Consider the following 14,267-nt stretch of genomic DNA (forward strand, 5'->3'; position numbering starts at 1 on the left):
TTATATCTTATCAATTAACTAGTGCACCTTCCACCACCTTTTATTTATTGGCTGTAGCGAGTAGCGCTCCTATTTAACACCAGTCTGCTGAGATAATCATGAGCAGCTCAGTGTATTCCAAATCAGGGTATGTGAAAACGCACATGCTCATGGTATTCGGGATGCAATTATGAAGTCTGTGGTAACCTGCGCCGCTACCACCTATGGCATCTCTCGTTGCACATTCTTCTTTTAATTACTTCTTCGCACAATTTTATATCCATATTACCGACGCGCGACGCACGAGTGGTTTGATTGAGACTCCTTTCTATCTCAATCATGATACTCTCTGTTATGGCAGCGTAAGTTTACGTTCAATCCTTGTTCATCTTACTGGGGCCAAAAAAGGTAAAATAAAACCCTTCCCTCTTTTTAGGAATGAACTCCAGGTTGAAAGGCTATATTTCTTAATATTCAGGTAACTTTATTTCGATTCCCAGATTGGTCAAAGCGTGTTCATGAGGTTTCTCAGAAAACAACACCAAAGGTCGTGTACAAGAACTCCAAATAGGTAAAACGAACCTTCACTCGATGCTTTCTTTGCGTAAAAAAAAAAAAACAGATGCAGCTTATCAGTGTAATTAAAGCGCATTAAGAGCAAATCATCTGGATGTTTAAACCAGATATGTAACCCCAAAAGCAATTTCAAACCCTCCGGGCGATTGGGTGCGTCGCTTCAGCGCTGCTGCATAAAGGACAGTGGAGGATCAAATGGCATAAAAACGAACCTGTGTACACAGTCAATACCATATGTTTAATTGTTTAACCTTTGTTAACCTTTGTTAACCTTGTTAACCTTGTTAACCTTTGTTGTTAACCTTGTTAACCTTTGTTAACCTTTGTTAACCATATGTTTAACCTTCGAACCTTGTTTGAAAATATTTTAAGGGGCTCAGGTGTCCCGGATAGAACTGTCCCCATCAAACCTTATGATGTGTAGTTCGTGAACGACAAGTAGTGCAATAATAGTAAATAGTACGAATTTGGGGTGGCTTTTTTCACATTTTGTGCAGGGGCGTGTGGTAACGCACGTCTGCGCTAGGTGTTTCACTGGGCTCTGAATATTCTCCCCTACTTACGGAACATATCCACCAGCGCTGTCGCCGCTCCTGGAAGGGAGACGTTGCTGACCGTAGCGCAAGTCAAGTTGGAGTGCAGGTCTCCGCGACGCAGCGGCCCCAAGGTGACCAGCCTCTTCCAGCCGCCCTGGGATGTCGCCATTGTTTCACGCGCCGTTCTCAGCTGCACCCCGTCGTGGTACCACATAAGCGCCAGGTCGTGATCGCCTGAAAGGACGACCATTTTCTTTTATCTAAAATAATAACAATGATAATGCTGGGACAGGACCCCGAAGGCTGGCAAAAGCAAGAGATATAGTCAGTGAGAACTGGAACATACGGAAACAGCATGCTATCTGTGGTAAATACCTTTTTCCCAAATTTGCCTGTCCGTGCGTCTGCGTCTGCATTACGTATTGTTCACGTGATGTGTTGAGTACGCGTGCGAAAATAAATGATTCCAGCGCTATCTTCTATCCTGGCTGCTAAGAAGCTATTTACGAGCATTGGCCCAATCTCCGCCAGTACTCTATCAGTGCACGTACTTTTTCCTCTCAAGGTCCACATCCATCACATGTGAACAGATGACAGATTTTGAGAAGAGCTGGCCCAGATGTCGCTTGCTTCTCAAGGGTAAAAGTCTTTCGCTAGCACGTCAGCGCAGAACTTTTTTCTTACATAGGTGTCGACAAAAATCTTTAGTAAGACCATCATTTTGGAATATACGCATATGGTCGGAATATACGCATGTAGAACGTACACCAGCTGAACCTGATGCGCAAGTAATAGATCCTGCACGTAAGCTAAGCAGATCGATATTTTGTTTATATTTGTATAATGTGAATAAACAAGATGATTTAGCTATGGGCAACTCTGCTGTCATGGGAAATAAAATTGGCAGGCTTCCCAATCTGCTCTTCTTGCTTTCGGTTGCTTTTACTTTCCTTTATACTTCTGTCAACCAGATGCAATAATCACATGTACGTGACCTGTTCATTGATTTTACGCGTATAGCCGGTATGCATTTGGCAGCAGTAGTGCTCCTGAAAGAGAAATCTGCCACGCTCAAACTATATTCTTACCGATTAAATACCATGGATGTTTTCTGTTTTTGGCCGATCCGCTGGTACTAAAATATCCCACAATAAGAAGACTAAGATTCGCTTAGCGAAGAAAAAAGCTTATCTCCGCAGCATGCTTTACAAGAAAGGCAAGCAAGCCTTATATTTAGAATATCCTCAAAATCCTGCGGGCTATACTGAGCTGTGTGCAATCAGTTATCATAGCAATGCATGAAAATGAAAATGCAGTTCTCGAATTGCAACAGGACCAATGGTTTGTTTTGCTGAAGATATTTTCCGAGTGGAAGCCCTAAGCTACATCGGCCGATGTCGCTCAGTTGGAAGAGCACCGGACGCGATATTCGGAGGTCGTGGGTTCGGTTCCCACCATCGGCACGTTGTTTTTTCTTCTACTTTGCGTTTAATTATCTTTCCCCTAAAGAGATTACATTACTAATTTCTGTGATTATCCAAGTAAACATTAAAAAAAAAAACATAAAGTACCATCCCCAACGCTTTCCTTGGCCTCGCCGACTGTTGGCTTCTTTCCTTCATATATTGGAGTGAAAGAATTTATGCGATGGACAAAATTGAACTCTCACTTTACGTTATCAACATGTAAAGCAACATCGTTGGCCCGAATGCTTTTTAAAATAGATGTGTATGTCGGTCCTAAAAAGGCCGCGGGGTTATTTCGTTCTGTGCAATTAAAGTGTTTTAGTGACACTGTTGCTGCCGCAGCAATATAGAGACGATGCATAAGGGAGGCGTCTGAACTCCTGTTGATTGAATGGGTTCAACCACGACACTAGTGGATTACACCGATACGTACTACTGGTCAACACACTTGCTTGCATTGCAGATTTCGTGTAGAATAGCAGAATTCTGAGATAAACGGACAATACGAACAGACATGTATAGCATAACTGCACCCCGCATCAGATACACAGGATTTTCCGATCAGCTAAGCTTCGATTCGGGAAACGAATGCGCTCTTCTTGGAGTGTATCAATATCATCATCATCATCGTCAGCCTGACTATACCCACTGCAGGGCGAAGGCCTCTCCTATATTTCTCCACTTAACCCGGTTCTGTGCTAGTTCAATATTCCGACACATAAATGGTTGGTTTATGGGGTTTAACGTCTCAAAGCGACTCAGGCTACGAGAGACGCCGTAGTGGAGGACTCCGGAAATTTCGACCACCTGAGGTTCTTTAACCTGCACTGACATCGCACAGCACACGGGCACCTTGCTTTTCGCCGCCATGGAAAAGCGGCCGCCGAGGCCGGGATTCGATCCCGCGTCCTTGGGAACAGTAGTCGAGCGTCGTAACCACTGCGCCACCCCGGCGGGGTTTTCGACACATAAATGAGGAAACTAAAATTGCACAAGCAAGGCGGATGGCTCACATGTCCTGCCGGAACAAGCAAAGCTCCCGCGCCTCGATTGCCGGGGATGATTTGAGCGCCACACTGACGTGAGAGTACACATTCCTTTCCCATAGTCTTCTGGGCACCTCAGGTTAAGAGAAAGTGGTTGGACATCGTGGGACAACAACCGTGAAAAACAGGAACACACACATAAGGTACGATCACACGCACACATTTGCGCCTGCCACTTCTTGTTTGGGTTCTTCGGCGCTGTTATTGTCCCCAAACGGGCACAGTTCTAACGGCCGGTTTTGCGACATTTTGGCTTACTGGTTATAAAAACATGCTGTTAATTACGAGACCGGGGTATAGGACCCTGGCCACGGCGCACACATTTATTTCCACTAGGACAAAATGCCTCCGTGTGCCCTGCGATGCCACTTTATTTTAGCTGATCCAGATTAATCCCAAGTGTTTCATTATGGTGACAATTTCTCTCGTTCCTTTACCTCCTCTTAAGTTCTCTACTTCGACGTAACACGGTGCTTACGTTACTGTGGTTTTTATTAATCGAATATTTTCATTTCCAATTAGGCAGAAAAAGGGCGGCCATTATAATGTGATGTCGTTGATTCTTAAGCGAGCTCGTATTTGGCTTTGGCACCTTTGTACTTCAGGTCGCTGGTGATACATACGCATACGTTTTGCCACGCCATATCATATAATCCGGCCGCCTATAACAATGTCGAGAGGCTAAGCGTAGGCTTTATTGAACTTATTTAGAGTGATGAGAGCGAAACTCTCTGGTAGTTAACAAGAGTGCTTGATGACCTCTATGCTCCGGATAACTCACATGTTTCAACTTCGCAGATCAGACGTAAGGTGTCTCCTTCAGCAAATGGACCAGCCATGGATTCCAATCGAGCTCCCTTGGTGTTCTTGATGATGGGAGGACATGCCTGCGCTGTTTAAGTTGAAGACGATCATTAAGTGAAAGGTTTGATATATCATGAACAGCAGAATGAAACAAAGCTTATTGCTAAAGATTATGGCCTAAGAAAGTTGCACGCTAAGCTTTTTTACGTCCATATATTTTCCTTTGCAAACAGCCTGCCTGTCACTTTACTTTTTTTTTTTTGCTGACAAATGTAAGCATATTGTCAGAGTATGGCAAAATGTTGCACGTACATACAACCGCTTTTAACTATACCGTTTTTTTTTTGTTCGGCGCACAATGACTCAGAAATAAAATATATTTATGCAAACTGTCTTTTAATAAATGGGATAGCGAAATATGTGTCTAGCACACGTTTAAAGGCGGGATGTTTGGTGACTTTCTGGATATCGACCAATCGCAGTATTGTCAGTTGGAGCCTTTGAACGTTGAAAAATGTCCCAAAATACTGGAATCATTAGCTGAAATAACCTCCCAGGCACTTACTTATGCACTCTTGAAAACTGACAAGGTCCGTCTTTCTGATGCATTTCAAAACGTCGGCCTAAAGGTCTTTGGAACGAACAGGATAAGGTTTTGAGATTTCCGCTGAGTAGAGCTGACAGTAAAATATTCCGATGCTAGCCAGCAGTAGTGAGCGAAAAAGCAATCGCAAAGAATAAAATGTTTGTAGAGAACTTTTTATTTTTATCCAGTTAAAGGCTATCGAAGAAGCGCTCCTAATGAACATGCGTATCAATTGATTGCTATTAATTATCAAACTTAACAAATGTTTAAGAAACTCTGGTCCTCGCATTTTTACGCCAAAGGTATATTTCAACAGCAGACCATGTCTGAGGCACAAATCGACATCGACCCGTTCTTCAGAGTATGAAATGCCTCAATTTCGCCAATAGATTTGAAGACATTGAAAAATTGCAAATATCTGCAAAACTTTGGACAGGCACCCGCACCACCAAGTAGTCTGGTGCCCTTTCGTACACTTCTCATGCAAGGCACAACTGAATAAATGAAAAGACCAAAAACTACGCTAACATATTTCATATGTAAGCGATGCACTTTTCCCGACTAAAAGCCAACAGCGGCTGGTACAAAAGTTCCTTAAACCTGTACGCTACGCCACTGCGCGTATGATGTGTTAGCTTTAATCGTTCCCGTTATCTGCTTCTCGAGCGGACCCTTATTCGCGAACAAGGGTCATCAGTCATCAGCATGCATTTCGCTACTCGGTAAATTTATACTTCTAAATTCCTTCTATGAGCTCGCATATATACCAACAGCATACAACGGAACACTGCCATTTTACCTCAAATACCATAAAACATAGATACGAAATCCCGCTGTAAGGAGGCATTAAATATGTGCCTACACGTCTATATTCCCAGAGGTAACGTTTCGCAATCTTAAATGAAGGGTCCTGAGTTCGATTCTCAGCGCTCCCTAAGCACTCTTTTCAACGTAATCTACTTTGCATATGTAAATGTCCTAATGACCTTGGGATCAGTTTCCCATATTGTAATCCCTATTCATGCTGTGCTTTTGTGAGTGAACGCATGAAGCTTGTAAATTTGGAGCCCTGAAGCCACTAAACAGCACGGACTACACCGTATATATAGGCCATTTATTCTTAGGATATTGCCGCGATATCGTTCTAAGGACACAGCAGACCAAGATAAACTTAATTGGCGATATTAATAAAAGGCTCTCGCCCCACATAACGTTAAAACAAATAATTCACTCTTACAAATATCAAACCGGGCAGTGTAATTCCATAGTCATGATCAGTGCTAGATCACCACGTTTCACTCAATTAAACGAAACGCGCTCCATGAGAAGACAATAAAAAGGTAAACTGGAGAAGTTGGCAACGAGGCTCACTGCGATCTCAGTGCAAAACGCGCTGTGCCATATCATTAACACTGGATAGCCAACGTAAACCAGTAGGGGACACAGCAGCGACAGCCTTGTCTATGCGACCCGAAGCACAGAATAGGCCCGCGGATTCAGCATCTCAGCCAAACTAAATCAATAAGCGCAGTCGAATAGAGGATTGAAATATAATCTACTTCACAGAACCTAACGTCGACGCTTACAAAATATTCCCGAGTTAAAGTGCTTTTGATCAGAAACGTCTTGCATCATTTGATATTCAAAACCCGCACGATTGTACCCAAACACGTAAAGTTTAAATTCATTCCGAAGAACAAATTCAGCAATCACATCACAGAACGCGAATAATGTTAGTGATGCATCCGCAGCAGTTATAGCGTGCAAGGCAGCTCTGCTATACCACTGGGCGCTCGCATAGAGGTGGCTTTGGGCCATCCATGGCCAATGCTGTGCGTGATGTAGTACGATTTACTAGATGGTTGGAGACAACCACGCCGAATGGACGTCGCATGCATTGTTTTAATGGCTATGAGTTATTACTCGCATATCTACATGTGGTGCTGAACAGCTTCGCGTTACGAGGACGACTAGTCAGAGCAAACTAACCAAGCCCTTGAAATGCACTCTGGTTAAATAACTAAAAAGAAACGCACAAAGCAGATTATACTCAAATCATGGCCACACGAGCAACAGCTGTAAATCATAAATCAAATGCACATACACAGAATAGGCAAGATAAGCGATTATGAATGCCGGCTAAAAATGCCCGAGAACGGTGCTCGTAGTTCACAGATAAATTTATACACATGATATCACGTATTTAGAGAGTTAGTATAAATGCGTTCCTAAATAAATTTCCTAACATTCAATGTATTTTCTAAATGAAAACCCTTTACTAATGGGATAAAGTATTTACGCAGGCGCCTTGAGGACTGCCGCATATCCCTTTCCACTTACCGAATCTTTTCGTAAGGGGAAACTGCCATTAATATGCAGTTAGAGAGCGACACTTTCCGCTGTCGAGAAAACCAGTACGCCTCTACTCTGAAAAGACCGCTTCAACCTGTAGGTTTTTTATAGGTACAGCGACACTCCACCTCATAGTGTGTTTAGTATGCAAGCTTCTCGCAAGTGACCATTCTCAAAAGTTCCAGGGTTATGTGGGAACGCTGGCTGTTCCTCCTTTTACCCAGCCATATACTTTTGATGGTCCACCATGCGCGGGAATTAACAGCCGGAGTTGGTCTTTTGATATCAAATGCCCACTCACGGCGTCATTATTTTTTTCAACATTAATAAAGCTTCATTTCGCTCTCGCTATCTACATAGCGTCAAAAAGAGAACTAAATCACAACAGATGTCACATTATTCTAAGCAAGAATAAAAATATGCTAAACAAAACGTACAAAGAAAGCCACAAGCAGCAAAGCTATAGGAATGGTGTAATTATCCGGAACACATTTACGCACACTGACGAGCTTTTAATTATTGTCCCCGCGTAATGACGCTCGTCGTGACCAACATGCGTCAGGATAATACTTCAGGCGCCTAATAAAACAAGCATTTGCAGGTCCACATGCATTCTCACTACCCGTTTGTCGATCTCCTTTGATGTGATTGTCTTAGGTTTTCTGTCAATAAGATCACGTTGTCGTGAGAGGCGAAATTGCACGATTGATTTAGTGAGGAATTCGTCATGAATCTCACGTGATCACGAAGGACCAGCGACAGAGCCCAATTCACACGAGTGAAGCCCAAAATTAGTGCATTGCTCCATGCGTAAAATCTTGGGTCCTACCTCCGAAGGGTGTGCTGGCAAATTCAGCAAAGAAACGTACATATACACCTAGAGTAAATCAATCTTAAGAACTCGATGCCTTCGAATTCTTTCGGTCGGAATCTGAGGTGGCCTCAAATTTTTTTAGCGCTTACTTCTGAGGAGCTGTAGTTTAGTGGCTTGAATATCCATATTAAGTAAGCGAGGTACGAGGTTCGACCCCCGATACTGACGGCAAGGTTTTTTTCAGCCTATTTTTGGGTTTCTCTCGTGTATAATTCTTTTAAATGTCGGTTCCTAAATGTCGGTTAAATGTCGGTTATCCATATCACTCCTTGACGAAGTTTTCTTAACTGTCTAGTTTAAATCAAATCATAATCCTCATGTCATCATCGACAGTGATAATCAGAGATGTAATTCCTTTCAGATGACTTGCTTGCTTGAGCTGATATTAAACCTGGTATTCCTGCTCTAGGGAAAAATTCGAAATTTAACACAGTAGACTAGAATAGTAAGTAGCCTGTATACGAAACGCTTTGTGTAGTAAATAGCCCGCAATCAATTGAATTGCTCTTAAAATACACTGTACAATATTTTGCCATGGTGCGGAATTCTGGCAACCAATTTTTCTGGCGTAAAAATGAGGAGAAAGCTCGAAAGCAAACACGGTCGTACAATAAGGAATGACTAAGAGAATACATTAGAGTAGAACAGTAACAGTCTACATACCAAGCGCTGTTTGAAGTTACGTTGTTTGAAGTGAATAGCTCGTCATGAAGTGAATTGCTCTTACAACACATCGTTCCCTATTTCGCAATGATGTGAAATTCTGGCAACCGATTCTACTGGCGTAAAATCGTACAGTGCTTACCTAAATCGCGCGCAAACATTAAGTAAGCCATCCTAAATGTGTCATAGGGCAATGTAAACCTGTATATGGCTGAGCTGTGAACCGTTCCCGCTAGAAAAAGCACGAAGGAATCGGTAGATCGGGTGAATGTGTATTGACTGCTTTTTTTCTGACGCCCGTTCTCGGCCGCAGTTCAGTCTGATATTTCCCAGCTACATTGCTTCCAAACTAAAGAGCGTTGCAACAACAGCATCCGCATATCATTGAACGCATGGAGCTGCATCCGAAAAGCACATTACCGATACCGTTTACGTTGCGTTTGGTGAAACCCCACCGTTCAAATCTAGAACGCGACTAGCTTTTAGCATCTAAAGGAGCAGGCGCGCCCAGCCAACCATTGTATACTGATTCTTTGGAATATCAAAGCGGCAACTTAGTTTTGGACTATCAACACGAAAAGTAAAATTTCATTTTCTTCCGCCTTAATTTTTTTTTCAGTCGCTGCGAATATTGTTTAAACTGTAAAGGCAGCATTTGCGAGGCCATTTGTCTATGAATCCGATTTATTTTAGACGGAAAACCAAAATTTTGAGCGAATACATTTCGGATGAGAATCGTTTTCTCCTTCAAAGCGCGCTCAGAGCGCAGCGAACCATTATGGTCTTCAACGTCATCTCGGGGCTGGAATATGTACTTCTCTGGAGGCCAGGCACACAATGGCAAGTTAACTAACTAGAACGACCTGCAAGTTTTTGATTGCCCATCTCGGTCAGCATCTACTTCGGCCATCTTTTGCATGCACGCGCTAATGTCCGCTGCGTTCATTTTCAGCGGCGTAGTCACCTCACACTAACGCAAATGACCTTAGACGACCCCAAGTCCATCTATAGAAGCCTAAAAGAGAGATATAAAGAGGCAGCGCACCAATAAAATTGACTCAACTTAATATACTTATATGCGAAAGCTTCAAAACAGCCACTATGCGATCCATGATGAGTTTAAATATGGAACTATCTGTTATTTATTTGGCATTTAGGAAACAGCTAATATGTATATTCTTAATTACATTTTTACTGGAACTTTTGACGTACGCCTGATTTCTGGATACAGAGAAGCTTTCAAAAAAAGGCTCCACAAATCTTTTCATGGAAAGTTCTTCAAAATAGAAGATTTATTTTGGAGAAACTCAACATGGGGGGGTTACCATGTCCCTTTTCTTTGCCAATCCAATTCGTCTCTTTCGTCCCTTTTACTTACCAAGCTTTTAATTCAGAAGTTGCCTGCTTTATTAGAGCTACTTTTATTTCAAGTTAAAACAATTTTATTGGCTGTCTTTCTAAGGAAATAATTAAATGGCTGTTCAGTTTGGCTACGGATGCCTACACAAGCAGAATCATTATTTAGCCATTTGGCTTCGTTAGCACTGCTTTGCCACGTCCTCCCATATTTAACTTAGTATTCAATGCTTGCGTTCGCCTTTAATTGGTTGATGAGGCATAATAAGATCTTTATGCAAATTTGTTAGAAGAGGGGAAGACCGCGAAATCCGCCGTGAAGCGTGAACGGCTGGCAACTCCGCACACAAAGAAACCGTCTTGCCGAGATCGCTTAGTAGTATAAAGCAATCGCCAGCGAAACTGTTCTCTTTGCTTCGGCCTGGTATTGAAACCCCCTGGCGGCTAGCCTTAAATCAGATTTCACGACCACGTTGGCGAAATTCAAGAATGCGAATTAAAAGCCTTTCTATTGAAGATAAAATATGCGATATTATACAAATCTAAATCTGAACTTGCCTCGCTGTGGCCTATATCTGAAGTTTTTCCTACTGACTGTGGGTAAACGCAGCTGGTTTTGTTTGCGCACTGCGGCGTGTGTGTGTGCATGCGTGCTTGCGCGAAAAACCTTGTGTCTTTATTACCCAGAGACTCTACAAGCGCCTATAATTGGAGCAGCTGTGAGTAATAAATAAAAATGGCTGCGGCTTAACTCGCCTAAGCCCGATTCTGCAAGCGAAAGCTTTGTTATGCCTGTCTATGGTGTGTTTCTAAGCTAGGCTTAACTCTATATGAGTTAAACCTCCCTTTGCGTTGTCACACGCACCGACGTTTTGAATTGTCGTCTACGAGACCGTCCCAACAGCATAGAAGGTCCCGGCCGGCTAGCATCATCCATAGCGAGAAACTGCGAGGCGGTAGTCCTTATCTACTCTCTTATATATTGCGCCACGTATCCTAACGACCGTCATTACAGCGTTTACGAAACACAGTACAAGCACTGATTCTGGGACGTGGCTTCTCTTTGGATGTCTGCGAACGTCAAGCAGACGCCTTGCGCTTTCATCTAAGCGAGGGGCGTAACACGTGGTTCCGAGTAGATGCGACGCGAGTGAGCGCCGTCGTCTCCGCGCCCGCAACTGCGGCGGCGAGTCACGTGTTATGTCACGTGGCTGACACTCCCCCAACTTGAAGGTCAAAGTTAGAGCTCCGATGAACTTGGCTCGTTGAAGCTAGTAAAGCTTTTGCTTTCAAACGAGCTTCTCAAAACTTATAAAGATTCACCGACCATCAGTGCAATTTATGTGACGAAGTATTCATCAGCAGTAGTGTTTCTCGCGGACGGCCCACCTACGGCCGCTGATGTTCAGACCGCGGCAGCGAGCGCGTGATGCAATTCATCAGTCATAGTGGACTTAACGTACCTCCCACTCTGCTCTCCTTACCCAGCCTATCAGTAAGAGTGTGGCACGCCGTATGCTCTCTCCATCCTTGACTCCCATTTCAACTTCTCGTTCCATCTCTCCACTCATCGGCTCCAACTTTATTTCTCCTTGTTTGATCTCCAACTTCCTTCTCTCAAAACTCTCCTCAGAGGCTTCACGCGTACCCCCGTTATATTGCTTCTGCAGTGAAGTGAAAACCTTCGAAATAAAGCGGGTTGCCGCAAGAGCAACGTCCTATTTGGTTTACACCCAATTCCATTGCAACAAGACGACTCTTTTCACGGTATATGCTGACAAATAGGGATATTTGTGGTTACCGGAGTAAGGTAACAGCAGAAAAGAACAGCTGAAATATTAGCATTGGTCAATATACCATTTACTTGTCGCTGAACTGCGGCAATGTTGAATTGATGAGACCGTGTTAAGTGATACACACAGATAGCAACGCTGAAGAAATACAACGCGATCTTCTTATTGGTTTTCGGCGCCAATGTTCATTAGCAGCGCAGGTGCACTGCAAGAAACAACTTAGTGTGTTAAATTCGATTACTTAATTCGAAGCCCACTCAGAGGATGCATAAATTCAATCCGGCTAGTAATAGACTCATGATCCTCAGTGTATCAGCCTCCGCCTGTAAAATTTTCGAATATCGCCTTCAGTTTTGAAGAAATTTTAGACGCGTATATACGCTGGAAGAACCTCTCGGAGCAAGAAACTCTGTGGCTCCTACATACCTGCTTTGTGGTAGAACAGAAAGGTTTACCTGTCAACTCAAACGTACATAACAAAGGGTTGACAGCAACAAACAAAAAGAAAAAAAATACAGTTCGTGTTTCGGTATCTCTTCGCGAACTACTACGTATTTTTCACTTTTATTTCGTTTGGGCGAGCTCCGGCTACAAGATAAAGACAAGAATGACCAAAAATATTACGGTAAGCAGAAAAGTTCCTACAAGTCCTACGTCTTGCGCACAGCTGGTTTATGCATTAAAATCAGTTCAGTTCAGTCGTTCAGTCGTGTCCGACTCTTCGTGACCCTATGGACCATATCACGCCACGCTTTCCGGTCTCTCGCTATCTTCCTAGCATCACATAACTTCATCTGCAGCGCTTCAAGGATGCCATCTAACCATCGCGTTCGTTGCCTACCCCTTCTACGGTGACCCTCAACCTTTCCCAACATTAAATCTTTCTCCAGCGACTCCTCTCTTCTCATCAGATTACCAAAGTAACTGAGCTTTAACTTTAGAATTTGGCCCTCCAATGAGCAGTCAGGGTCCATGGTCGACAATATCGACCGATTTCATCTTCTGGCCGTCCAAGGAACTCTCAAGAGTTTCCGCCAGCACCACAATTCAAAAGCGTCAATTCTTCGGCGGCCAGCCTTCTTCACAGTCCAACTCTCGCATCCATACATTACAACTGGAAATACCATACCACGAGTTATACGGATCTTGGTTGGTAGACTAATGTCTCTGCTCTTTACTAGGCGGTCAAGGCTAGCCATGGCTCTCTTTCCCAGAAGTAGGCGTCTCCTAAATGCATGGCTGCAGTTTCCTTCCGGGGTTATCTTGGAGCCCAAGAAGAGAAAATCTGTCACAGCTTCCACTTCTTGTCCCTTGATGCTCCAGGACTTGATAGGGCAAGGCGCCATGATCGTTGTCTTTTTAATGTTCAGTTTAAGCCCAAACTTCTCACTCTCTTCTTGTACGCGCATCAGAAGTCTCTTGAGTTCCACTTCACTTTCTGCCATTAATGTGGTATCATCCGCATATCTAAGGTTGCTGCTACGTTTCCCAGCAATCTTCACTCCAGCTGAAGACTCGTCCAGACCGGCCTTCCTCATGATGCACTCTGCATATAGGTTAAATAGGCAGGGCGACAGTATGCAGCCTTGCCTCACTCCTTTCTCAATCGGAAACCAATCAGTAAGACCATGCCCAGTTTTGACTGTGCCCTCTTGCCCTTCATACAGGTTCCTGAGGAGATAGATGAGGTGATTTGGAACTCCCATCTCTTGGAGAGCTTTCCACAATCAGCTGTGATCTACGCAGTGAAACGCTTCCGCATAATCGATAAAGCAGAAGTAGATGGGTTTTTGAAACTCTCTTTCTTTTTCCATGATCCAGCGAAGGTTGGCAATCTGGTCTCTAGTTCCTCTGCCCTTGCGAAACCCAGCTTGCACGCCCGGAAGCTCCCGATCCACATACTGCTGCAGCCTACCTACGAGGATTTTCAACATAACCTTGCTAGCATGCGAAATAAGCAGGATCGTGTGGTAGTTGGAACAATATTTGGCACTGCCTTTCTTTGGAATAGGGATGTAAACTGACCTTCTCCAATCCTGTGGCCACTGCAGGGTTGTCCAAATTTGCTGGCATAATGTATACAGAACGTTGACAGCGTCGTCATGGTTGAGGTTTTGAAGCAACTCAGCTGGAATGTCATCAATTCCGCTAGCTTTGCTCTTAGCAAGGCTGGCTAAGGCCCATTCAACTTTTCTCTTCAGGATGCCCGGCTCGAGATCAGTAATCACAGCCGTCG

The 14,267-nt window shown here is 43.6% G+C and overlaps 1 protein-coding gene across 1 annotated transcript in view; it reads right to left on the minus strand.

Moving 5' to 3' along the window:
- The window catches only part of LOC146179126 (uncharacterized), a 78,593-nt gene that overhangs the window by 12,030 nt on the left and 52,296 nt on the right, over positions 1 to 14,267 (minus strand). The window contains exons 3-4 of the mRNA XM_084580118.1: positions 4,385 to 4,495; positions 1,119 to 1,325 (exon numbers count right to left, since the gene is read on the minus strand). Coding sequence (XP_084436244.1) covers positions 1,119 to 1,325; positions 4,385 to 4,495 — 318 coding nt within the window. The remainder of the gene's footprint in view (positions 1 to 1,118; positions 1,326 to 4,384; positions 4,496 to 14,267) is intronic.

This window comes from Amblyomma maculatum, chromosome 9, assembly GCF_055883805.1.
Source record: "Amblyomma maculatum isolate TAMU_Amacu chromosome 9, ASM5588380v1, whole genome shotgun sequence".
In the NCBI taxonomy this organism is placed as follows: Eukaryota; Metazoa; Arthropoda; class Arachnida; order Ixodida; family Ixodidae; genus Amblyomma; species Amblyomma maculatum.